General features: G+C 38.5%; 2 protein-coding genes across 6 annotated transcripts in view; one reads left to right on the plus strand and one right to left on the minus strand.

The window, feature by feature from the left end:
- The window catches only part of STX17 (syntaxin 17), a 74,701-nt gene extending 55,228 nt beyond the window's left edge, over positions 1 to 19,473 (plus strand). Inside the window, exons 7-13 of one of the 5 annotated variants that reach the window (XR_015766884.1) lie at positions 2,858 to 2,944; positions 3,675 to 7,232; positions 11,182 to 11,262; positions 13,430 to 13,506; positions 14,979 to 15,316; positions 15,905 to 16,025; positions 18,999 to 19,473. Coding sequence is in view for 1 of the 5 variants with exons in the window: in XM_028108833.2 (XP_027964634.1) it covers positions 2,858 to 2,944; positions 3,675 to 3,914 (327 nt within the window). In the remaining 4 variants the exon portion in view is untranslated. Of the gene's footprint in view, positions 1 to 2,857; positions 2,945 to 3,674; positions 10,027 to 11,181; positions 11,263 to 13,429; positions 13,507 to 14,978; positions 15,317 to 15,904; positions 18,263 to 18,998 lie in introns of those variants that run through there. The other 4 variants (XR_015766883.1, XR_015766882.1, XR_015766885.1 and 1 more) reach the window with 4 other exon arrangements.
- The window catches only part of ERP44 (endoplasmic reticulum protein 44), a 92,808-nt gene continuing 81,935 nt past the window's right edge, over positions 16,962 to 27,834 (minus strand). The window contains exons 11-12 of the mRNA XM_028108648.2: positions 19,371 to 19,473; positions 16,962 to 17,535 (exon numbers count right to left, since the gene is read on the minus strand). Of these exons, the coding sequence (XP_027964449.2) occupies positions 17,434 to 17,535; positions 19,371 to 19,473 (205 nt within the window). The 3' untranslated portion in view covers positions 16,962 to 17,433. The remainder of the gene's footprint in view (positions 17,536 to 19,370; positions 19,474 to 27,834) is intronic.

Raw genomic sequence — 27,834 nt, forward strand, 5'->3', positions numbered from 1 at the left:
TTCTTAGTCTTTTGAGAATTCTTTTTTCTTTTACTAAGGTACTAAGGGAAGAGTATGTTACTTTAGGGAAACACTAGTATCTTTCATATATGGTTTAACTCCCTGTTAAAGGGGTGCTGAGAACATATATGAGGGGCCAAAGTCTAAAATGTCAAAAAGGGAGTTTGAAGATTATCAAGTGTGGGAGGCCCAGGCAGATGAAAGCAAACATAAGCAAATCAGAAGCAAAAAAGGGAGGTTGGTAGGTATAGGAAAATTATTTGGGGCCTGAGAAAAAGGAGACTATTGGCTATTTTCCCTCTACCCTCAGCTCATCAAGATGTGGAGGTTGGTGATCACACCTGTGATTTATCTGTGAATACAGACTTTCAGGCAAGAGTGGAAAGTGTTAGGGATGTCCCAAATAGAAACAATGATGGAAATTCAGTGTGAGAAATCCCAACAGGTTGGATGTTGCTTGTGTTAGCACTTAATGCTTCTGTGGGTTGGAAGAAGAAAGCTAACATTAAAAAAATTTATTGTCTGAGGAAAATAAAAAGTGAATGAACAGCTAGAAGAGATCTAATGCCAAGAATTTTCAAGCCTCATTGGAAAACGTTTAGTACACTTCTTAGAAAAGAAAGATTTTTGAGAAGATCAGGATGACTTTTTCTCCTCACATTCTGCAGACCCTATCTCATTTTATCCTCACTTCAACTCTATGAGGTATATCATCATCCTCACTTGAGAGGTGAGAGTATTGACACCTGGCGAGCTTGAGTAATTTGTCCAAGGGCACACAGTGCTGGGATTTGAACACAGGACATCTGGCCAAGAAGGTTATGCCCTTAATCCAGTTGTGTACATATTTTAGCAGTTTTTAAAGTGTGAGGATCATGGTCTTGCAGTATCACCTGGGAACTCATAAGACATGCAAGTTCTCAGGCTTCACCTGAAGTTCTATGGAATCAGAAACTCTGAAGGTGGGACCCAGCAGTCTGTGCTTTAATAAGTCTTCTGGGCGATTCTGGTGCACACTCACATGTGAGAATCACTGTTGTCTTGGATGGAAATGTTAAAAGGAAAACTGATAAAGGATTTTTTTAGGGGTTGTGTTAGAGATGTCAAGATAGCAGTGGAGAATACAGGAATGAAGGGATACCATGAAAGGTCTACCAGGGAAAGGGTACATACTTGGTGTATGAGAAGGGAAGGAATGTCAGTAATGCTCAAGGAAGCAACTGTGGGGGAAAAATTAGCTGTGTTGTGTTTCATGTTCTTGAATGATGGTTGGAGTTAGAAGAGTGTTATATCTGATTCAGTGTAAGTTAAGAGGGCCATCAGATGCTTCAGGATTCAAGTTGAATTATTTCACAGTCATTGTAGAAGTGGGATTTAGCCGGGATCAAAGAGGGATTCTTTCCTTTTTTCTGTGAATTAAAAAAAAAAAAAAAACCTAGGGGCGCCTGGGTGGCTCAGTCGGTTAAGTGTCCAACTCTGGTTTTTGGCTCAGGTCATGATCTCAGGATCATGGAATCGAGCCCCATGTTGGGCTCTGCACTCAGCATGGAGTCTGCTTAAGACTCTCTCCTTCCTCTCCCTCTCCCCCTCCCCACCACATGCACATGCACTCTCTCTTTTTCTCTTTCTCTCTAAAATAAATAAATGAATCTTTAAAAACAAACAAAGAAACCCTAGTCTGTATATTGATGTGATGGGGTTACTTGAGTTTTATACATTTGTCAGAATTCATCATTCTGTACCCTTAAAATGGGTGCATATTATTGTATGTAAATTCTGTCTAAATTTTATTTAAAATGGGAATGTTTTCCTGTGGCAAGTAATGAATTCCCATGATTGGAGGTGTTTGAGCTGAGGCTCAGTAACCACTAGTGAGAAATGTAGTGGGGCTTCACACCTCTGAGGGGAAGATCATTCCTTCTACCCAGAGGTTCCATGAGTCGCAGGTTCTGTTGTCAGTGCAGGTGTTGCCGTTTTTTGTAGAATGCTTTATTAATATCTTTGATCTGAAACATTTTAACTTGTAATGATTTTAAAATGTATTAAAGTGTACAGGTGTGAAACTCAGGACAGTAAATGCATTCAGTGCTCCCTACCTCATATCACAAGTGAAGTTTTCATGACCGATCTCATTTTTAAAATGTATTGTATTCTCATTTTTAAAATGTAATCATTTATATTTATGGATCCAAGGGCATTTTACTTCTACGGCAAATTTACGTGTTTTAAGTCTTTGAATCTTCAAAGATAAGTTAAAGAGGTTTTTGTTCTTGTTTTTTTTTAAAAGATTTTATTTATTTATTTGACAGAGAGAGCGAGAGAGAGAACACAAGCAGGGGGAGTGGGAGAGGGAGAAGCAGGCTTCCCGCTGAGCAGGGATCCCGATGTGGGGCTCGATCCCAGGACCCTGGGATCGTGACCTGAGCCGAAGGCAGACGCTTAACGACTGAGCCACCCAGGCACCCCAGTTAAAGAGGTTTTTATGTTTGATTTTGTTTTTGTTTTTTATCATCAACCTCACCACGACATGTAAATGCTTATTTGGATTTTTCTTCTCTTACAAAGGAGATTCATTTGGAGAATAATATGTTTGTATGTTTGAATGAATTTTAGTGTGAGATGCTTTTTCCTATAAAGGTGCCACCCTTTTATTATCTAATAATTAAGTCACTCTTTTTTTTCTTTATACAAGTGAATTTGTACTTTCGACATAGTTTATCAGACGCTATTAATGAACCACTATTCAGACTGCAAGGCTGCAGTACATGGGATCCTGATTACAGGAATTAAAATAGTGTGTATTGGCTGAGTGCTGTTCCCCAGCAGGACCGCTCACTCATAATTCCTTTGCATCTAGTCTCAGCAGGAGAAGATTGACAGCATTGAAGACCATGTCAACAGAGCTGCTGTGAATGTTGAAGAGGGAACCAAAAACTTGGGGAAGGTAAGATTCTGCTCCTGCTGACAAATCAATGGTACTCTGGCTCCCAGGAATCTCTAGTATTAACCCAATTGATCTGCTCTCTTTAATGTGGAAGGAACCAGCAATTAAGGAAATAAGGAACAAACTGACACATAGTAGTGCAAGAAATCAGTGACTGTTGTAATATTCTACTCTAAGATTCATTCTGTTGGGCAAGAAATTTTTTTAGGGAATATACCAAAGCCCCGCTATAAGGCATTTTGGTGTTACAAGGGAATATTTGCAGAGGTTCAGGGAGTGAAGTAGAGAGGGTTGCCAGAATCCAGCAGGGGCAAGAGTGTAAGGATGTTAAGATGTAATCATCTTAACATCTCTTTCCCATAGAATATTGCTTTTAACCCTAGGTATACAGCACAGGATAATCTCTATGCAACATAAAAGCTTTGGGGGTATCTATAGCAGCTGAAACTGTTTAAATAAGTTTGCTATATAGTCAGTGGATTGATTGTTTTGCAAGTAAAATCAATTTGTAGTAGTCCACTTCTTGTAGCTCATTTCTCCAAGTTCTGAGATGGGGAGGAGCAATTGTAGTACCTGTGGAATACTCCCCCCCACCCCCCAATTTCTAAGGTTAATTATGTACCAAGAGTTAAAGAAGCATTGCCAGGAGTAATGAGAGGAAAATGCACATCACCACAGGCAGATATTCTCAACTCAATTTCTAAATTGAATTTTTTTTTTTTTTTAACAGGCTGCAAAATACAAGCTGGCAGCTCTGCCTGTGGCAGGTGCACTCATCGGAGGAGTGGTGGGGGGTCCGATTGGCCTCCTTGCAGGCTTCAAAGTGGCAGGAATTGCAGCTGCACTTGGTGGTGGGGTGTTGGGCTTCACAGGTGGAAAATTGATACAAAGAAAGAAGCAGAAAATGATGGAGAAGCTCACTTCCAGCTGTCCAGATCTTCCCAGCCAAACTGACAAAAAATGCAGTTAAAAACCAAACTTCAGTATTATTGGCACCAATATGTCTATCCTAACGAGGACCTTTGCTACTGTTGGACACTCAGCTTTTGGAACATGATTATATCAAGATAGTGGCTGTAGATGCTCAAATGGGATTGAACTGTGATAAGTAGATATATCTTTTTGTTTGCTGGAGTGTTAGTGGAGATGTTAGAGATTGAGGAGCCTGGGCTGAGGGTGTGTAATGTTGTCAGGTAAAGTTTAAAGACTGCCAAGGAGCAGATTTTTTTGCCTGGAAATGTGAAAAATGAATTTATAACTTTGATAAGGACTGGAGATGTATGGACATGATGGATTATGGAAGACTAGTCTATTCCATAACCCTGACTTGGAGACCCTAAGGCTAAGTGTATTCTAAATATGCTTATTTATCTCCTAAATATAGGAGGTTATTTAGGCCTGTTAACAAAGAAAAGAATGGGGAGTTCAGGAGGCTTTCTTATCAAATAAGGAAATCAGGATCTAGTAAGGGGCGCAGGTGAACTACACATAATGGAGTCCATTTGGTGAACCCTATTACAGTTTGGTCGATCTGTATTTTCTGGTGAACGACACTAATTGCGTAAGAAAATGGAAAGAGAGGTGCAACTTCTCTTTGAGATACCTTAATTTGTGACACTGGCTTCTTCTCTGAACTCTTTCTTCTGTCTCTTTAAATAAAGAACACAGAATCTCAAGTGATAGGGGACTATTAAGCCAGTCACTAAGCTTGGTCTGTCAGCCTGTCTCTTAACACCTCAGATCTAGTGCCCTCTGCCTTCCCTGCCTTGTAATTCTGCAAAGTTCTTTGACTTGTGGGGTGAATTCTACCCATGTGTAATGAGGACTTTTCTCATAATCTGTTTTCTTGTATTGTCTCCCATCGCTGTTCATCCTTTCCTGTAACCTCTAGGTTAAAGAGAGAAAGGAAGAGAAAGCTCCAAATATTTCCAACATTGTTAAAGTGTGAGGTAAAAAATAAAAGACAGGGGGACACCAGATCATTTCTTGGGGCATCTTAAAAATTTCAAGAGACTGATGTATGGGCCACACAGGGAATCTCTGACCCTAAGTCTTTTCAGCTGGCCTTTTGGGGAGCTAAGAACTAGCTTTCTACCTCACTTCTGTTACTACCATCCTTTCCCCGGGCTTTGCTGTCTCTGTGCTTTGCTTTACTTTTCACAGCTGTTACTTCTTCCTAAGAAACATTCTTGCTCGTCTTTTCTCACATTGAAGATGATACACAAAGCCTGGTGCCAAGACTGATCCTGATGAAGGATTTGTGGTGCTAACCCCAACACTTGACATTGATAGCAAGCATGGCCCAGCCCAATCCAGTGTCTATCTCAAATAGCCAAAACAGGTAGCCTCATCCTGTACCCCCAGTTCATCTGAAATAGGAAGGAGCCACCTTTTGCCTTAATCTTTACCGTTTTCTGAGAGCAGAGAAATAGGCACCTTTACCACAAAATGTGTGAGCTCAGGAGCCAAACAGATTCCTCACGTCGTTGAATGGTTTATCACTTCTCTCTCATTGAGTTTACTCTTAATTTTTATTGTTTGCTTGCTACCTTTTACTTCTTTGTCTAATATAGATAGACCTTTCTCTCACACTTTTTTGGCTCTCACCAATGAAGTCTAATGAAGAGAAAGCACCATTTCTTACTGGCATTAAATAACTGGAAAATATCAAGTATTGCTATCTGCTGACTTGTATCTTCAGTGTGATGCCAAAAAGGAAGTGCTTTGAATAAGTGTCAGATTCTGATGCAGTGTTTGATATTGGTTACCTGTAAGGTTAGGATAATTATTTTGGAACTCCACCTTTTTAAATAATTTCTGATCTTTGCTGTCCTTTAATACAGGGTATTCAAACTAGAACGAGGACTCATCCAGGGTGCTTATTTAAAACAAGATTGCTAAACTTCAGTCCCCTAGGTAACTCTGACAGTGGGCAGCCAATCTGGCCTGGTCAGCTAAAATTATAAATTTAAGGTATAGTTACATCAAGATTCAGCTGTATCATTGAATTCTGTAATTTCCAAGTATTCTCACCTTCAACGTGGCCCAGTCTTCATTGCTCCATATCATTCCCACTCTGCCAACCCACAGTTGGCTACACTTTTTAGCCCACCATCTTTTTTTTTTTAAAGGTTGATTTATTTATTTTAGAAAGAGAAAGACAGCATGAGCGAGAGGGGCAGAGGGAGTCTTAAGCAGACTCCACATTGAGCATGGAGCCTGATGTGGGGGCTCAGTCTCACAACCCTGAGTCGTGAGACCAAGAGTTGGACGCTTAACCGACTGTGCCACCCAGGTGCCCCTTACCCTTAGCCCACCATCATAATGGTACTAGGGACTCATTACCCTGTCAGGCTAGTTTTACACAGAAACTGGAGGAGAGAGGAGGCCTATTGTAATTGAAGCTTACATTTTGTTTGAGGATCTTGCATTTTTCATCACCCAGTTTGGGATACCACTGTATGTGCCCATATAGGAGTTTGATTTTTACTACTCATCAGGATTGGAATATTACTGCAGCAGTCTTCATGCTCAGGCAAATTGCAGTCCTTTTAAAAAGTTTTAATTTAAAATCACTTAGAAATTGTATCTAATTTCCCGATAATAGAATCTAATAGCTAACTTTTTATAGAAATTTCTAGAAGTGTTTAATCAACTATAAATTATATACCTATAAACTGTAAAGTGTTTAGAGATATGAATTAGTTAATATGACAGAGAAACCAATCTTAAACTGAATTTAATGCCCTAGGGTATCAGATTAAATTTATCTTCTCTGTGATTCATGTCTTATTTTTACTAGATTGAAGTTAGAAGATAAGGGTCACTTTAAGTTCTTAAAATTTACAGAGGTACAAACTTCCAGTTATAAAATTAAATCACAGGGGTGAGAAGTTCAGAATAGAGGGGGGAAAGGTAGAGGTTCATTTGAATAAAGTCAGTGCTTCTAAAGACCTCTTTTGTTTTTCTAAACTCTTTCTGATACAGTAATCTGAGAATTTCTCTGTAGAGCAGAGACTTTGAAACTTTGTGGTTGTAACCCACAGTAAAAAATGCATTTATATCAAAACTCAGAATATGTATAATGGCGAATACCATTATGTGTAGTGTACTCTGATGTTTTTTATTTCAGTTTTTAAAATACTGCCGGTTGCAACCTACCATATTGATTTCATAATCTACCAATGGGTTGTGACCCTTAGTTTGAAAAGAAGAAAACACCGTATGGAGGAACTGATATCTATTGAATATCTTCTGTTTTCCAGGCACTTCACTAGGCATTTTACAGGTAAGGAAACTGAGTCTCAGAGAAGTTAAGTGACTTGCAGAGGGTTATTCAGCTGTAAAAGGTTGAAACCAGAGGGATGTTAACTAGGTCTCTTGAACTACAAAAATTTGTTACTCTCATACCATGCTGCTTCTGTATATAAAATTAAGGTAGGCCATCCATCCTGTTTCACCGAAATACTGATATATTCCATAAGGCAGGCTTGCTGTGAAATTACATGTGCTATTCGTTTGCAGTTTTTTTTTTTGTTTTTTTTTTTAATCTTTTGTCATGAAGTGTCCTGCAGCCTCAAAGTTTTTAATAGTGACTGATGTAGAAGTACCTAATTTGGTACTTTGCTGAATTTGGTCCTTAGACTGTAAAATTAAAAATGTTTCCATCCCACCTACACATCCCTACAAATTTCCTCGTATTCTATGGGTTATAGCCATCTCTTCAGCAGTCCTTTTTTGTATTAAAAATGAAACCTGTTTTTTTAATCTGTCATAACTCATAGAATCAAATGATTACTGTCTTTTAAAATCATACTCTTGGGAAGCCACGTACTTACTGTAGGGACTTTAGTATTACTTAGAACATTTTTGAAACTTTTCTTTTGGAATTGCCTCCAAAGACATTTTGCAAACCACATAGAAGAGGCATCTCAGTGTTTATTAGTCACGGATTATACTCCCTTGTCCTTATGACCTCTCCTCTCATCCATTCTCAGTTTTGCTTTTCTTCTGTTGGCTTAGCTCTCCTACCCACCTACGCTGGAGCCAATAACCTAAGGGTGCCCAGACGGGGTATGCTGGCCAGAGTTCCTGGAGCAAGAACTTCTAGTTTATAGTGAAGCTGAATGCTGTAAAGGGAGGCTCTTACAAGTCCAAAAACCTTTCTCTGTGGGCTGCCTGTAAGTGTTGTAAGTAGTTTGCACAGGACTAAGGACTGAATACTGGTAATATCAATCACAGGAAGGTGAGGAAGCCTAAAATGTAAGTATGTAATGTACAGCATTTCTCTGCAGTGAAGAACAGAAACCAAACCAAGCCATGCTTTGTGTTAACTTAAAACTGAAGGGTGTTTCTCAGGGTCTCCTTTGCCCTTTATTGCTGCCACATAAAAACTGGGAGGAAGGATGATGAAAAGCCTGGGGAAAAGCTCTCCTGTGAAATGGACATGTTGTTCTTTCGTATTAAAGTACAATGTGGCTTTGGCTCTCGGGTACTTATGAATGTTAGACCATGTTCCTAAGGAGTCATAGGACTAATAAAAGGCAGGAAAGCTTCCCTGGGAGCCTAAATTAATGTAAACAGTTCAGGTTCTGTTTGTGTTTTTAACAACATTTTGTTTCTAACAGGTGGTTCTTGCTATTTATATTCATTAATTTGACACCGTTTTACAGAGGAACTTCTTGGGTATTATAAACAGTCAATGGCAAAAGATGAATATTATTATCCATGTCACCACTCTCAAAGAAATTTGTTTTTGGAGATAAGAAATATATTTGTGCAAATTTAACAAAAGAAATAAATTGAATAAAAATTATTTGCCCAAGATCAAAGCTAGTTGGCACAACAGCTAGAATTATACCAAGGTCTAAGAAAAAAAAAATACCCTCGAAGTAATTTAACTAAGGTTTTGTTATGCCATATCAAGTTGCATGCTGAGGCTTATGGTCTTTCAGACCAGCTTAAATTCCAGGTGAGGCAATAGCTATAGTGAAAAGAAAATTGGGGGATCAGGAGATCAGAGTGCTAATTTTGGCTCTGTCTCACACCTCTCTCCCATGGTAAGCTTTTTCTCAGTGGTGGCTGCCTTCTCCTATTCCAGCCAGGGACTTGCCAACCATAAACCTCAGTGGTTAGCAACTTGACACTCTTTATTCTTCATATCTAGCCTCTTATTGGGTCCTGTCAATTCTACTTTGAATGTTAGTTCCATCTATTTATAAATATATGCATGGTCATCACTCTAGTAAAACACTCTTACCTCACACCCCCCACCCCATTTCCCCCAACTTTAAGCCATTCCTCACATCAGTGCCGCAAGAACGAGAATTAGGTCCCTCTTCCATTATTCTGCTGAAATATTTCCGGTGGCTCCCACTGAATACTCGATAAAGTTCAAATCCCTTAGGTTGGCATTCACAGCTTTCCATATTCTGGCCCCAGCTTTCTGTCTTCAAACTCAACTACTCGCCATCTGAAAATGCCACTGAGAATCAGACATTCCATAAAAATGATTTTAAGGTTTTTCTGTGGTGAAGTTAGGAACTGGTAATAAACTGTTTACATTTGTCTAGATGAAAATTCTGCAATACTACATTTTACATAACTAGTCAGCCTAAAAGTTGTTTCTTAAGGAAAATCTTTTGTCCCCCTAGAAGAAATTACATTTAATTTCTTAACCTCTGAAACAATGTCAGTCTTGTCACCTGTGCTTCTGATAGCCAGAGCATGGGGATTTTTCTTCAGCAGCATAGATACTCCAGCCTTGAATGGACTATTGTCTAGCTCCTGTGAGAAATTTGACTAATAAATATTTGAGAAAAACAACTCAAGAGTACATGTTATTCATACATTTCTCAAGTACTTGAGATTTTCTTGGAATTATGGTTAATCATTAAAAAGATGTTTACCTGGGTTTCATTAATTAAACCCCCTATTAAACCCTTGATGTTAGCAAGGGTCAGCACAAGAAAAGACCAGTGGTGAGAATTCTACAAATTCTGTAAAGCTTACTGAATTCATTATGTTGTTGAGTGGTGCTTGTATAAGGAAACATGCAATAAATTCATTCAGCAAACCTTGAATTGAATGCCTGTTGTGTGTTGCATGCCAGGGCCATACATAGAAAAATATTAGACCTATAGAATCTACCCTTGTAAATCATTCAAGCTAATGAATTCAGGTACGTAAAGCAGGTAAATCACAGTAACATGTGGTAAGTATCTTAAAAGAGGAATAAACAGGATGAAGGGGCACAGAAGAGATGGAGTGATTTGCTGCCTGGAAGAGAAGGGGAAGGCTCTTAACAGTGTGTTAAGAGGTAGGCATGGGATAGGATCTTGACCACGGTCTCCAATACCCAAGTTCATGTACCTTTCCCGGTACCTGAAAGAAGGTTATGGCCGACTGAAGACAAGAGTTGTGGACTTTGAGGTGGCAGAGGAATTCCATGTACAAAGCGTTGAAAACATGAAAGAGCAGTGTGCTCAGAGAAAACCAAGGAATTAAACTTGTGAGTGATGAGGCTGGTAGGATGGAAATATAGACTAGGGTGGTTATACGTGTTTTTAACTTAATTCTTTGTTTAAAGGAGTCGATGTGTTGCTTTCTATCAGATAAGACTGTTAGAACCCTTGGAGTTCTTCGTTTTGCCTCACCTTTGCCAGAGTTCTCGGTATATTTGGCATATTTGCTTTCCTTTCCCACATGCAAGAAGTGATGTGTGCTTTCTTGTCTCTCCATTGTGAGATCCCCTGCTTCATATTGAATGCCTGCTTTCTTCCTGTCCTGCTAGTCATTCCATAAATATTTATTGAAAACCCACTGAGAAAATAGTCATGAAACTTAACCTGTTAGTGTCCAAGAGTTTTATGGTCCAGTTTTACATTTCTACAGTATTTAATGACTGCAATTCATTGGCTTCATTCACTTGTGGCGAATTCTGCAATGTTTTTTAATTTCATAGCTATAAACTTTGATTTGTGGTGGTATGATCTCGCCAACTAGATTGTAAGCTGCTTTCAGGGCAGGGACTATATCATCTTCTTGGAATATTTTATGGCATGAAATATAGTGATGAGAAGGGGAAAAGAAATACCCCCCAAGAGTGACTTCCACATAATGAATGATGTCCTAGCATGTGTGTGGTGCCATCTTTCGGGGATATGCATGGAAATGTGAAAAATCTCCTAAGGCATTTCAAAACTTTGTTCAGTACTCACTTTTGTCTATTAACCTAGGACTGAGTGATGCAACAGAAGAAATCTGAAAAACACCTCCAGGACTTAGGAGCCACGAATTGAAAAATGAAGAATTTGGAGGTAAAGATATTTCTTTTTCCAGCTAAAAGTCTTGACCTAAAGAAGATACAGGACATGAATCACTGAAGAAATGGTATGGAAATGTTGGGTTTATCTTCTGTCTTACCATAGGATTGACGGGGTCAGAACAGTAGGCACCCAAGAAGGATTTACAGTCTGATGGCCTAGTATTGAAACGGAGTAGCAGCAGGAATGTAATTGCTGTTAGGCAGGCAGGGACTGGAATCAAGAAAGGACAGAGCGGAAGTTAAGAGGTAGGCATGAGACAGGATTTTGACCAAGGTCTCCAGTACCCAAGTTCATGTACTTTTCCCACCAAACAGCTTCTCAGTTGATAGGAATGAAAAGGAGTAAGGTGCGTGGCACTTTAATAATTCTTCATGGACGCTAGTTCCTTTCTTTCGTCTCTGGGCTTAATTGTTGGTGACAGACTGCTGCCTATTATTGGGGTTAGGGTGAGGGTCAACAACTCAGGACTTCGTTAGCCTCCCCCTTCCCTGTTGATACCGTGCCTGTCTTCCAGGGTGGTCATGAAGATGAAAAAAATTAGTAACATGTTAAGTGTCTGGAATGGAGGCTGGCTCCTGGTAACTGTACAAATATAAGTGGTGACTGTTCCTGTAATTGTTATTATTTTTCCCCCCAAAGTTTAAAGGACCAGCACCATTAATGAAAAAGTATCATGGACCTACAAGAACAATGTTAGGGAGACACCTATAATGAGTGGAGACTTGATAGAAATAGCGAGAATTCTTAAAATGACTTTTTAAAAAGGCTTATTATTAAGAATGTGGTATAGTGATGACAGATGACTGGTTGGGAGTAAATTGTTTTCATCTCTGGTGAGAATGATACCCAAACATGAAAATGTAGAACAGGGCCAGGTAGGAATAGGGTGGTGATACATCCCAGTTTGTCTGGGACAGTCTTGATTTACATCTGTTGTCCTAGTGCAGTTATTATTAATGCTTCCTTTCATTCTCAAATGTCCTGGTTTGGATGAAAAAATTACATGGTCACCCTACCTATAAGGGCAATGAAAAGAAGTGCGGAGCTGTTCCCTCCATCCCCCTCAGAAAAGCATCCATGTGTTAAAAGAATTTACTGTTTCTAGGCTTAGATAAAAAGCATCCTCCTAAGGTTAGTGGGAACTTGTAGATCTACGTGATTGTAAAGCACTACCAGTAATTTCTGAGGGACCAGAAAATAGAAAAGGTGCCAGAACACCGAGCTTGGGCAAAAGTCTAAAATTTAAGAGGTAAAAGTTCTATTTCAGAAGCCACAGACCAGGTAATTTACCTTATAATCTAGTAAAATTCTGAAATAGACTATTAAACAGTATGTTAAATTGGAAAGCCATGCTCATTATGAAGGTATGAAGAATTGGTAAATCAGAATAGATGCCCTTTTGGGCAGTGGTTAGGGCAAGAAAACAATCATAGTATCAGGCTTCCAAGATTGGTCTGGTCCTCCCTGTGTCATGTACAAGTGTACAAATGGCATCAGAGAGTGGCCATGCAGCTTCCTTCCCGTCACCCGTCCCAATAAGTAAAATGAGACACAGCACAGACGGGCAAGCACATGATCGTCTGACTGGCCCAGAGCTGGCAAAAACAACAGAGCCGCAGTTCTTAGCAGTGCTTTGCTATTACAGCAAGGTATTTTTTTAAGATTTATTTCTTTGAGAGAGAGAGTGGGAGGGGCAGAGGGAGAGAATCCTCAAGCTGATTCCCTGCTGAGTGCGGAACCCCATGCAGGGCTCTGTTCCCCCCGACCCTGAGATCCGCCAAAATCGAGTCGGATGCTTAACTGACTGCAGCACCTAGGTGCCCCTAGAGTAAGATGTTTGAGAAAAATGACAGCTTCGGGCACCTGGGTGGCTCAGTTGGTTAAGCGACTGCCTCCGGCTTGGGTCATGGTCCCGGAGTCCTGGGATTGAGTCCCACATCGGGCTCCCCCTTCTCTGTGGGCAGCCTGCTTCTCCCTCTGCCTGCCACTCCCCCTGCTTGTGTTTGCTGTCTCTATGTCAAATAAATAAATCTTAAAAAAAAAAAAAAAATGACAGCCTCTATTAATTTTCCTGGAACAGAGTCCATTCTAGTTAATGGTGATATTTTCTTGTCCTTTGTTCATTTATTATGTAATTTGGCTTTTTTTTTCCCATAAGAATTACTGATCTTACAGTGCTCTAGATTGCTGTGAATACAAAGGTAGAGGAGTTCCTGCATCTACGGCATTCACATGGTATGAGAAAGGGATACATGTACTTCCAACTGTGTATTAGACTGGGTCTTCTAAAATACATAAAGAGCTCTGGGACCACGGGGTGGTAACTGTCCTGGGCATTGAAGGACGGATAGAATTTATTAGGCCAGCCAGGGGAGGTGGAGAGGGGGAATTTTAGAAAAGCAGTTTGTAGGCTGCACTTTTCCTCTTCCTCTCCAAAACCTATTGTCTAAGGGCAGGCCAGCCCTCCCTCAAAGTGCTCTGCAAGGGGGAGCTTTGACGCCTCAACTAAAAGCCAGGTTTGAGCTATCAGCATATGGGTTCATATAGCTTCCCATTCTGATTCAAGTACAATTAAATAATCTAAAACATAAAAACTGGAGAAGCTTGTGACTGGTCATCTGGATTCAGAGTAAAATGTTCACATTATGATATGACGAATTAGTAAAAAATCTAAAATAGAAATATTTTATAAATATAGTTTTATTACTTGGAAATACATACAAAAATTCAAACACAGCTAAAAAACAGTTGCCAAGCAGAGGTCCTATCCAACCTGTTTTAATGAACACATAAAACAGTTATAATCCACATAAAACAATTTAAGTCCTGAAACAACTTATTGTCTTCAGGGTCTTTAAATATTGGGCTTAAAAATTGATTACTGTTTTATTCTTATCACCTACTTAAATCTCCCCCCCCAAAAAAAATTAACATTTCAGTTTGATTCATGAGATGTTTTATTTAGAAAAATGATTAAAGCCATTTAACTGTAGTTATTTGGAAAACTGGAATACTGTGTGTTCATTTCCAGTCTTCTGTCACCATGCATTCTTCATGATTTCCAATTGTTGCTAACAGAAAGCACTTGTAACTTCCAGCAGCTCTTTGGCGTACTCTGGTCCAAAGAGCCCTGAAATTATTTAAGGTGGCAAGATTGTTTTTACTTCTCATTTTTGCTTTTTTGTTTAATGTCATTTTATTTTAGCTCTGCTGGACTACATCTCGTCAGAGAAAAAACAAGAGTTATTCTGCTTTTAATTGTTAATCCATTACACTCCTTCATCTATTCTTTTCGCTCTCAGGTTTTTCTATTTTTTTTTTTTATGCCTTCTTGGCAAATTTAGCACTTTCTGCAAAGTTAAGCTCATTGAGCTTTAATAATTCAACACACTCACTCTCCTTTTTGGCCTTTATGATGCCAATTTTTCCTTCCTTTGTATGTGATCTTTGACAACTTCATCATGGAGCTCAATGAAATGCTTTAAATGCCGATCCTCTAGCTTCCTTTTCAGGTTCATTTAACTATTTAAAAAACATGTTTAGAATTTCATCTAGAGAAAGTTTTCATCCTTTTGTAGTCCCCCTTACTACTAAACCAATTTTTTAAAAACGCGAAAAGGTAGCAGGTTGACAGGCAGAAGGGACTGCTTCTAGTTTGGGTTTTGCAACTCAACTGTTGTTCAGTCTTGTATCCCCTCTCTTCACAGCTGAGGAGCCTGAGGCCCAAAGTAGACTGGATAAATGAGAAGACTTCCACCTATGACATTCTCCCATGCATGGTTCGGAGGGGAAGAAGTCTAATTGTGAGTTCTAGATTCCTGGATGTTCTCCGTAGTCCAACTGGTGACAAATCCCTGTGGAACCTACATCTTTTGTCATCTGATGTATCTGTTCCTCTCCATCTCTTAGTTCTGGCCATTCTCTCTCCTGTGCTGGACCCATTTCATCATATCTAGACCTGCTGCCACAATATCCTGTCTCAAACTTAAATATGAACATACTTCCTGGCTTGAAAATCTGTGAGTGGATCTCTACTGCCTGTAAGGTACAGAACAAACCTCTTAAGCTTGGCATTCAAGGCCTTGTACAATCAGCTCCCATTCTTTCTCTAACTTCCTTTCTCATTTTCTTAGCCACAGGCCGCCCCCTCCCCCTCCCCCTCCACCCCAGCCATGCACTAGCCCTATGGCAAAAACTTAATTTCTCTAATGTATTTTGGTGTTTTGCACTTGAGTTTTTTTCTTCTTTTCCTTTTATAAAATTGGGCACCCAGTCCTGATGAGTGCTCAAGCCCTTGAGGGGTACAAAAATTACCTGACATCACTTTGCATCTCACTCATTCAATAAACATTTAAGTCCCAATATGCATAAAAGCTAAATCATGCAGCATCAAATCTATTTTAACAGCCACTCCATTACCTTCGATCACACTGAACATGTGTTCCTTGAGGCCTTTTTCATAATAACCACTCCCAAGTCAGCTCTCTGCAATCCAATATTTGAGTGTTATCTTTTGTTTATAATATTTTTAAAGCCAATTACAGGATTATAAGTTTATTCCAGTTAATTGTGTATGCTGCTCTTTGGTGTTGTGCGCTGCCCTGTTCATGAATTTTCATTCTAACTGCCTCAGATTTGGTCCATCCTCTGACCTGAAGACTACAACTTCGATTTCAGAGTTACTGATTAAAAGCAATGAACTGAACAGAACTAAGACCCAACCTTGAGGAATTTCTGTCCTGCCTAAAAGTCTGGTAAGATATCCTAAACATGCCCCTTATCACCTTAACAACATTATTCTGAATGAAATGGATAAGTCATGCATAACTAAGAATTCTAGGCTGATTTTTTTTAAATAACAATCATTAAATATGCATTATAAATATTCACTTTTATTTTAAAAGAATTGGAAGATGTTACATATATTACACACTACATATAATGGCACATGTCAGCCTTTTAAGCTTAAAAATAATCTTTCCCCAAACTGGGATTGACTTAGACTCCAAGTATAAAATGACTCTTGGCCTATAGCACCAACCCAGGCCCAGAGGAAAGCCAATTTCGAACCTGTCTGTCCTCTGGCATTGGGCTTCCTGATATGACACTGAGGGTCCTCTCCCTCTGGTTTTGTTCCCTGGCAGTATTGAGGCCTGGCACAGGGACCCATTTGACTATACACTGCAGGCCTAGGAAATCAGAGAATCTAGAGGGGATGGCAGGGTCCTCTAACAATTTTACAATGGAAAAAAATTAAAAACATTATGTGCCTTGTCTTTGTTTTTGATCTATACCACTATAACAAGACTCTACAAGATAGAAGATAAGAATTATTGAAATACAATTTCTCTGCTGGTTTTTGTCTTTGGAAATTAACGTGTCATGATAGGAGGAGACTTAAAAGTCATCTGGTTCAATACTGGTAACCTGCTCTACTAGTATCTCAGATTTAGGTATAATTCAAAGTTTTAAATGCCATCCATATGCCATTTTGTTAGACAAAAACAAAGAAATTTAATAACACTTTTCATTTTCTTTTTCTTAATTCATAAGGACAATTTCTGCCAAATGTTCTGGCTTATGGCTCTCCTCCTCTTCATAGTATGTTTAAGTTACATATTAAGAATCCAAAAAATACCACTACGGAATTTTCATAAGCAATATCCGACCAATCAGTAAAACACAGTACACAGTGTGAAAATTTTAATTTATTCCCCTCCCAAGTATCCAGAATATATACCCTCTTAGCTTTGAGAAATGTGACAATGAAAATACCAACAGAATTGATCGTATATAAAGAAAAGCACATACTACACAGGAGACATCCCTAAGTCCTCCCTAACCTAGCAGTGCAAGTTAATGGTATGTTTCTGGTACTGTCACCTTTCACTTGATTTATAAAAATTTTACAGGACAGATGTAAAGATAGGCCTCTGATTTTTATTTTTATTTTTTTTATCCCTAACAGATTTTTAAAAAGAGGCTATATTAAATGACAATGCATTTTGAGTCAGGGGGAGAAAAAAAAATTAAAAACCCAAAACTTCTTTCAGTTTATTCAAAATAAAAATACACATAGAATTATGAAAATATAGGTTTACTATTTCCACCACGTAAGTTGATGCTGCTGTTTGAAAGGCTTGCAAATTGTTTTTCAAGTTTTTAAAGCTCATCTCGATCCCTCAATAAAGTATACCTATATTCGCTGGGTGCTAATTTCTGGAAGGAGCTCTCAGGTGGACTGCTTGCTACGTCTTGGACTTGCTGCAAGAGAAAGAATAAAACATAACCAATATATTTTATGGAGCTATACTGTTTTAATAAAAGTATCAGATGAATGGTAGTTGTTTCATAATTATTTGCTTAATAAAGATAGCTACCGCGTGCCAAAGGCCAGAGTTAAGTTTGAAATCTTGCTTTCCCCATTCAAATGCCCTTACTAGTAATACTCTCTAGGGCAAGGCTGCCATAGAGCCCTTACCTCTGGACCTGTCGACAGTTCCTGAGGTGTAGTGGAAGGAAACAAAATACCTAAGTGCTTTCTAGATTATTTTGTAGAGGCAGCACAACCATGACTAAGTTGGCCCAAATCCTTCCTTCTTAAAAATGACTACAAAGAGGACTAAAGGCACCTACTCTGTAGATAGAGCTTTCATTTAGCAATTACCTGGATACCAGAATTTAGTTGACATAGGAAAATAAACACTTCCATACTGTAAGAAACTCATTTCTGTAGTATTTCACTTGTGCACCAACAATGGACAAAAATACACAAACTATAAGAGTGACAAAGAAAAGGCAGTGTGTAGTCTTTCCTTTATCTCCACACGATGAGCTCCTCAAGAACAACCATGCTGTCACTGTTTTAATGTCCCCTGTAGTTAACATAAGCACATAGTGCCTGTGTTACATACCCTGGATACTGGCTCATTCCCATTTTTAATGGGAAAGCAACATCTGCAAATTTCCCATTTTATTTTGTCATGTTCCCCTTCCCTAATATATTTTTTATTTGTATTTTTACTGAGATATAGGTTTGGTTTAGGCCATAATTCTATTACTATAAAATATAAGAAGTTCACTGTCTAATGAAGAAGTTGAAATAAATCAGGATAATACAATAATGGTAACTAACATTTTTTCCTAATCTGATAAAATATTAAGCAGGCCTACTTTCCTGAGGGAAATAATCGCCTTTGGGTTATTGCCAACAAACCGTTTGCTTCTATAGTTGCTTAATTATCAAAGAAAAATCTGACCTCACACTTCAAGGAAAAAGCATGTCATTGGATTCCTAAAGGGAACTCCTGACACTGAACTTAATCTTCAGGAAAAATTGAACTAGATTTTATTTTTCTATGTGGAGGTTCCTTGGGCAAAACAGTTAAGTTCTGGGCATATGAAATAAGAGTTTTGTTATGTATCATCTTCCCTCTCAGTATAATGGTAACAGACAGAATGTAAATCAATAATGCATCAACATGCAATTTTTAGAAGTGTTTAACAAAGCAGGAACATAGAAATATATTTGTAATAGAAGTTACAAGGTAGAAAAGTCAAATTCTCAGGCTAAAAGTTACATAAAAAGCAAATACAAAATTTTCATAAATAGTTGTGAAGCATTCTAAATCTCAAATGAAAAGCTGCATTAAACCTTAAGTTTTGAACATTATAAATACTGTATTGGTGAAGGATGCAAGAATACCAAATGATTATTTTCTTTGTAGTGTGGTCAATCTCCTGGCCACAGAGGAAGACTTGACCAGTTAATGGAATCCACGGACTTCTTCACTGATCTACCTACCTAATTCTTACCTCCCCCTTCTGTATTTGAAGTCAACAGTATTTAATCTTTTACCCATATTCCACAGGACATATGTGACCAAGAAACTATACTGTATCATTCTTGAAACTTTTCTGAAGTTCTTTAACTTTAAAAATTAATTTTAAAAGGAACATAATTTATTATTTAGAGTCTATTCAGAATTTCATTATAAAGATCTTTCAGAACAGAAACTCAAGCCTATACAAGAGCTTTAGATCCTCTTCAAGTCTAACTGAAAAAGAAAAGAGTTCCCACTGAAAAACAAGAATCCCACCTGTCCTGGGGCTATATCGGTTGGGTCAGGACCATGATGGAATTCTCTGTGCAGTTTTCCAGAATGTAAGTCAAATACGAACTGCTTGAGTTTTCCAGGAATTCTAAAACAAAGTAAGATAAAAAATTTAGCTTAAACTGTTAAAATGAACTTAACTCTATTTTACCAACTTCACACATTAAAAATTTTTCTTTAAATTTTACCTACAATCTTACGAAATTTTTATACAGGTATAATCATGAAATGTAGATGCTCAGTTTTGTGTTCTAATTCTCACACTTGTTTCACAGAAATGTTTCTATGCTTATTTTAACAGATGCATTAGAGTCCATCAAGATGTTGTCTTAAAACTTAACCATCCCTTATTGTTGGGCATTTATATATTTTCCTTAATACATGTAACTAAAAAAAAAACTCATGTTCTGCAAAATCACACTAAAATTAACAGGATTCAAGGGAAAAACAGCATTAGGGGCTAACCACTTAAAACTACGTAGCTTTGTAACCAGAGTACTACGAAGAGCCTCGAACAAAAATACTAACGTTGTTCAGCCTCTTCCACTGTGTCGGCCAGGTGATCCTCTGTAGCCTTAACCTAGAGCCTGTAAGTCCTTTTTTGAGATACGAACTGAGATCCTTGAGGGCATTCACTGCCAGTAGGACCAATTTTACCAAAATAATTTAAAGCAGGGTGTAGCTTTTTCATGTTTTGTTTTGTTTTTTTCCCCTTAAGCGTAAGGGAAAAATCTCAACTTCAGTCACATGGGCAGCTCACTGAATAAGTATTAAGCACTACTTAATACTGTGAAAAGCAAAGCACTTCTCAAGGCCATGAAACTGACTCTCCCCCACTTTTTGGGTTGGGGGAGGTCTTCATACACCACTAAACCATTCTCTCTCTGAGAGAGAGCACGTGCCTGTGAGTAGAGGGTGGGGCAGAGGGAGAGCAGCAGACTCACTGCTGAGCGCAGAGCCCAGTCGTGTGGCTTGATCTCAGAACCCCGAGATCATGACCCCAGCCGAAAATAAGAGTTGGTCGCTTAACCGACTGAGCCATCCAGGTGCCCCTAAAGCATTCTCTTTAATGGTGAAAAAACTTCTTTGATGGCTTCAAAACATTTTGAGGGAAAGAATATGAACCAACACAACTCACTCACTTTAACATCATTTCCCTAATTACCACTCACTCTGTGAGCAAATTTGCACTACAGAGACATGCACCGTAGCAAAACAGACTATTACAAGGCTAAGCAGATTGACGTATCAGCCTTTTTTTCTTTATTGCCTTGAGTTGTATCCAATAAAGTAGTAATATAGATTTCCACAACTTACAAGGGGGATACAGCCCCATAAACCTACCCTACATTGAAAAATCCTAAGTGGAGAATACATTTAATACACCCAGCCTACCTTAAATGTGTTCAGAACACTTACAATACCCTACTGGAGCAAAATCCTCTGACACAAATCCTATTTTATAACAAAGTACTTAATATGTAACACTGAATTCTGTACTGCAAGTGAGAAACAATGGTTGCATGGGTATAAGTGTGTCCGTTGTTGATGCCTGTGGTCTCGAGGTTTACTGGGAGCTGTGGCTCACTGCTGATAGCCAGCATCACAAGGGAGTATCTTAGTGCACATCACTAGCCTGGGAAAAGATCAAAATTCAAAGTATAGTTTCTACTAAATGTGTACTGCTTTTGTACCACCGTAAAGCAAAACATTGTAAGCTGACATCCAAAACTAATGATGTAATGTATGGTGATTAACATAACAATAAAAATTTTTTAAAAAATTGTAAGCCGAACCATCATAAGCTGAGGAGTCTGTTGAGTAAATAAGAACTTTGAGTGTGGGTAAGTTATACTGACAAAACAGTCGATTTTTGCTCTTTGTTTACCTGTTCTTTGAAAGCTTGCCAACATATTTATTAAAATTTGTTTTACTACTTTAATAAAAGACACCTGCATTTTAATTTCCATTTCTTCAGAAATTAAGCAATTTTTCCACCATTTTAATTTATATTTCTGCTCATAAGAACTGTCAGTCTTCTACTGAAACCTTGGCATTTTGAAAATTCATTATATATTTTAAACCTTTCTTCATATGTCTTACAAGAATTAAAATGCAGGTCCATAAACACTTTAATTCAGTAGAATTGCCTTTTTAAATCATCATTTTTGGGAGCAAAGAATAGCTAGCCTGTGTTATAACTGCTAGTTTCTTTTTATCCTTTCCTGAGGTCCTGCAAGTGCTGCTTCTTCCCTTCAATAACTCCCACCGAGATGTACCAAGCAATAACTTCATTGTACACCCATTTTGGCTCCCCACTAGCTCCAATGCAACAGAGACCAGCAGGTGTCAAATGCACAGTTTACAAATACAAATGACTGTCAGGTAGCTCTATTGATGGAAATGCTTCTGAAAGGTTCTGTGGGGCTGAAGAAATTGCACATGCACTAAAGATAAACACTGAGAGATCAATTTAAATTTAATATGACATCATCTGCTGTCACCCACAGCAAACTGCTACAATATATCCATTCAAATCAAAGAATCACAAATGGTCTCTAATGTTTAAGATAAAGCCCCTGTTAAGTTTATTTTATAAAGTCCAAAGCCAACAGCAACCAATACAGTGTGACTTGCTTTTTCTAGTCAAAAAATAATTTATAATTAAATGTTAAATGTAACAAATTCATAGAGAACACTCAAAACAGATTTCTTCCTAACTTGATTCTTTCCCCTTGTCAGCAGATGAGAAAGAATTGTGAGCAAAAGGCAAAGGAAGATACAATGAATCTGAATTGATGTGGTAGAAAAACATTACAAAAGAGCTCTTATCTAGCTTGTGGCCAGAAACTAGCCATCATTAACAATCAGTGAATCACAGTGTACTATCAAGAAAACAGATATGTGCTGGTGTGGTTATGTGCTAAAAAGGAAAATAAATGGATCCTTGCCATAATAAATTCAATTATATTTTTATACTTTGGGGTACAGTTTTTCTAATTAGAACACCTAAGTGTTTCTTTCCCACCTTTCAGACACTTTCCTGTTTTCAATTTTGATTTTTAGGTGATGCAAAATTTAGGGACTGTGAAATGTGCAAATGTTAAGTGTCATTAAATGAGCTCTGACATATGTATATTACAGTAAGAAGCATTTTTATTTTTTAAAATTGACATACAGTGGAATTCACTCTTCTAGGCTTATAGTTCTGAGTTTTAACATATGCACATAGCATCCAGTAACTATCTCCACAAATAGGATACATAACAATTCCAACACCCTTTTTTTTGGTCAGACCCTCCACTTTCCCCTAACTCTTGCCAACCACTGATCTGTTCTCTGTTCCTATAATTTGCCTTTTCCAAAATGTCTTGTACTTGGAATCACACAGCATGTAACCATGAGACTGGCTTCTTTTATTTAGCATACTGCTTTTGAGATTTATCGATTCTGTTGCATGTATAACTTTGTTCCTTTATTTATTGAATAGAATTCCACTGAGTGGATATACCACAATTAGTTTTTCCTTTTACCCACTGAAGAGTATTTGGGTTCTTTCAAGATTTTGGTGATTCTGAACAATGCTACTACAAACATTTGTACACAGGTTTTTGTGTCTAGGAAAAATACCGGCTTATAATATGGAAGGTATCTGTTTAACTTTTTAAAAAAAACCTACCAAGTTGTTTAAAGTGGCTGTATCATTTTGCAACCCCACCAGCAACGTATAAGGGTTCAGCTGTTCCATATTCTCACCTGGGATATAATAAGTCCTTAAATTTAGCCATTCTAAAAAATGTATAATGAGATCTCACTGTAGTTTTTGTTTAAGATTTTATTTATTTATTTGACAGAGACACAGCGAGAGAGGGAACACAGGGGGAGTGGGAGAGGGAGAAGCAGGCTTCCCGCTGAGCAGGGAGCCCAATGTGGGGCTGGATCCCCAGATCCTGGGATCATGACCTGAGCCGAAGGCAGTCACTTAACAACTGAGCCACCCAGGCACCCCTCATTGTTTTAATTTGCATTTTTGCATTTCTCTAATATCTAATGATGTTGAGCACCTCTTCATGTACTTGCCATTTGTATATCTTCTTTGGATTCTAACAGTATCTTTTATGGAACAAAAGTTTCTAATTTGTTGAGAGCCAATTACCAATTTTTTCTTCTATGGACAGTGCTTTGGGTGTACTAAGAGCTCAGGTCAGAAAGAGTTTCTACATTTACTCCTACGAGTTTTACGGTTTTACCTTTTACATTTAAGTCTACAATTCTGAGTTATTTTTTTATAGGAGTTTCTTTTATGGAGATGTTTAGGTGCTACAGCACCATTTATTGAAGAGATTATCCCCTTCCATTGAATTGTCTTTGTATCTTTAAAAAAAACTCATTATTTGTATACCTATTTCTAGACTCTCTGTTCTGTTCCACAGCAATACATACCTATTTTTTTCACAAATACTATGCTGTTGTAAATATTTCAGCTGTATAGTAGGTCTTAAAACCAGGTATTATGAATCCTTGTTTCTTTTTCAGTTGTTTAGTTTCAATTATTCTAGTTTTACCTTTCCATATAAATTTTAGAATCAGCTATAGCTACAAAAAAATCCACTTAGATTTTGTTTGAAATTGCATTAAATCTATAGATAAACTCGAGGAGCACTGACATCCAAACAGTGCTGAATCTTCCAACCCAGGAACACAGTATGTTTCTCCATTAATTTTGGTCATCTTTGATTTCTTTCATTGGCGTTTTGTAATCATCATTGCTAGGGGTATACGTAGTTCTTTTTTCTTTCTTTTGGAGCCTATTATGAATGATAGTTTAAACATTTTTGGGTTTCCAAATGTTCATTGTTAATAGAAATAAAAGTGATTTTTAAAAAGGTGACCTTGTGGGGCGCCTGGGTGGCTCGGTTGGGCAACTGCCTTCGGCTCAGGTCATGATCCCAGGGTCCTGGGATCGAGACCCGCATCGGGCACCCTTCTTGGCGGGAAGCCTGCTTCTCCCTCTCCCTCTACCTGTCGCTCCCCCTGCTTGTGCACTCTCTCTCTCTCTCTCTCTCTCTCAAATAAATAAATAAATAAATCTTAAAAAAAAAAACACTAAAAAAAAAGTGACCTTGTATCCTGCTGAACTCATTAGTTCTAGGAGCTTTCTTGTAAATTTACTGGGAACTTCTACTACATACACAATCATGTTATCTACAAAGAGTTTCTTTCTAGTCAGAGCACTTGTTTATCTATTTGTTTGTTTTTTGTCCTACGGTACTTACTAGGACTTCCAGAATCATACTAAATATAACTGGTGAGAGTGGACATCTTTTTTTTTCTTTTTAAATTCAATTAATTAACATATAGTGTATTATTAGCTTCAGAGGTAGAGTTCAGTGATGCATTAGTTGCATGTAACATCCATTGCTCATCACATCCTGTGCCCTCCTTAATGCCCATCACCCAGTTACCCCATTCCCCCCCACCTCCCCTCCAGCAACCCTCAGTTTGTCTCCCAGAGTAAACATCTTTATCAAAAATAATAAAATATCTAGGAATAAATTTAGCCAAGGAGGTGAAAGAGTTGTATATTGAAAACTGTAAAATACTAATGGAAGAAGACACAAATAAATGGAAAGACAGATCCTGAGTTCATGGATTGGAAGAATATTGTTAAAATGTCCATACTACTTAAAACAATCTATAAATTCAGTGCAATCCCTATCAAAATTCCAATGGCATTTTTCATAAATAGAAAAAATTCTGAAATTCATATGGAACCACAAAAGACCCTAACTATAGCCAAAGCAAGAGCAGTCTCAAGAAGAAAAAAGATGAAGGCATCACACTGTGTGATTTCAAAATATACCACAAAGTTATAGTAATCAAAACAGCATAGTACTGGTATAAAAAGACATCAACCAATGGATCATAACAGACAGCCCAGAAATAAACCCACACATTAACAGTCAACTGATCTTTGACAAAGGTGCCAAGAATAAACAAGGTGGAAAGTATGGTATTTTATTTTATTGAGAGAGCATGAGCGGGGGTGGAGGCAGAGGGAAAGACAATTTTTTTTTAAATATTTATTTGAGAGAGCAGGGAGAGGAGCAGGGGGAGGGAGAGGGATAAGCAGACTCCCTCCTGACCGCAGAGCCTGATGCAAGGCTAATCCCATGACCCTGAGATCATGACCTGAGCCAAAACCAAGAGTCACCCACTTGATTGAGCCACCCACGTGCCCCTAGAGAGAGAATCGACATATTGTAACACTATAAGAAAACACGGGAAAAGCTTCTTGATACTGGTCTGGGCAATAATTTTTTTGGAAATGACCCCAAAAGCACAGGCAACAAAATCAAAGACCAACACATGTCATTGCATTAAACTAAAAAGCTGCATGGTAAAGAGAACAACAGAGTGAAGAGGCAACCTACAAACTGGGAGAAACTATTTGCAAACCATCTATCAGATAAGGGATTAATATCCAAAAAATAAAAGGAACTAAAGCAACTCAAGAGCAAGAAAACAACCTGATTTTAAAATGGGCAAAGGACTGAAAAGACATTTTTAAAAAAAAAAAAAAGACATTTCTCAAAAGAAAACATACAGCCAACAGGTACATGGTACTGTTGTGCTCAATATCACTAATCATCAGAGAAATGGAAATCAAAACCTGAATGAGCTATCACCTCACACCTGTTAGAATGGCTTTTATCAAAAAGACAAAAGGTAAGTGTTGGCCAGGATATGGATAAGAGGGAACCCTTGTATGCTGTTCGTAGGAACGTAAACTGGTACACCCACTACAGAGGTAGGGAGGTTACTCAAAAAATTAAAAATAGAACTACCATATGACCCAACAATCCCACTTTTGGAAATATACCCAAAGGAGATCAAAGCATTGTCTTGAAGAGTTACCTTCACTCCCGTGTTCACTGCAGCATTACTCTTAATAGCCAAGATAGAGAAACCACCCAAGTATCCATCTATCGATGAATAGATAAGGAAAACACGGTGTACACGCATGGGAATATTGTTCAGTCTTAATAAAGAAGGAAATCCTGTCATTTACAACAACGTGGATGAACCTGGAGGACGTTATACTAAGCCAGACACACAGAGACAAACACTGCATGATCTCATATAGGTGGAATCTAAAAGAGCAGAACTTCCGAGGGACTGGAGCGGGAGGGAGCGGGAGGGAATGGGAAAATGTTGGTCAAAGGGTACAGTTAGAATACCAGCTACAGGAAGAGTACGTCCTAGAAATCTAATGTACAGCGTGGTGACTATAGTTATTAATACTGTATTATATACCTGAAATTTGCTAAGAGAGTAAGTAGATTTTAATTGTTCTCACCACAAAAAGTGAGGGATACATTAATTTGCTTGACTGTGGTAATTATTTCAGTGTATACATATATCAAAATATCATGTTATACACCTTAAATATAAGCAGTTTTGTCAACTCAATAAAGCTGAAAAAAGAAGGGGGAAGACAACCTGGGGTAGAGAAGGAACCAATCTATGTGGCTGGAGCCAGAAGTCTACAGAATGTGAGCTAAGAGATATAAAACCCACAGATGATTAGAGGTGAAAGTCCTACCAAGTTCCGGCTACATCCTGTCATGGTAAATCAGAACCCCATCCATGCAGAAGTTATGGCAGGGCAGAGGAAGAAGCTGGTATCCGGAGAGAAGGATGGAGCAGATGGGAAGTGAGCCCAGAGAAGAGCTTTTGGGCCCCAGAGGAAGGGAAGGGAGTAGCTGCCCCAGCACTTTCCAGCAGTGCGGGCTGTCTGTGCCTCCTGCCAACTCAGCTCCTGGTCAGGTTCCTGTAGTTTCCAGCACAAACCCCTCACTTTTGAGTTCCTTGGAGTGAGTTTCCTTACAACTGCATGCCCTCCGACAGCAACAGAAATATCCAACAGAACTTTAAGTGAAGACAGAAAATGTTGTATACCTGTGCTGTCAAATACAGTAGCCACTACCCACATGAGGCCACTGAACACTTAGAGCACCTGGGACACTGACTTTTAAATCCTACATCATTTTAATTAAACTTCAGGATTCATACAGGGCTGGTAGCTACCATATTGGACAGCACAGCTCTATGATTATTACCACAAGGGGTCAAAGACAAGAAGCACAATCAGTAAAAAACAATGAAAGAGCCAGGACGCCTGGGTAGCTCAGTCGTTAAGCGTCTGCCTTCGGCTCAGGTCATGGTCCCAGGGTCCTGGGATGGAGCCCTACGTTGGGCTCCCTGTTCTGCGGGAAGCCTCCTTCTCCCTCTCCCACTCCCCCTGCTTGTGTTCCTCCTCTTGCTGTATCTCTCTCTGTCAAATAAAATCTTGAAAAAAAATAAATAAACAATGAAAGAGCCAATAAAAGGAAAACCATGATGGTGTGTCCTAGAACTCAAGGAGAGGGTGCTAAACAGCACCAAA

Source organism: Eumetopias jubatus, unplaced genomic scaffold (genome assembly GCF_037043125.1).
Source record: "Eumetopias jubatus isolate StellerSeaLion01/CBP00866 unplaced genomic scaffold, mEumJub1_p1.0 scaffold_15, whole genome shotgun sequence".
Classification (NCBI taxonomy): Eukaryota; Metazoa; Chordata; class Mammalia; order Carnivora; family Otariidae; genus Eumetopias; species Eumetopias jubatus.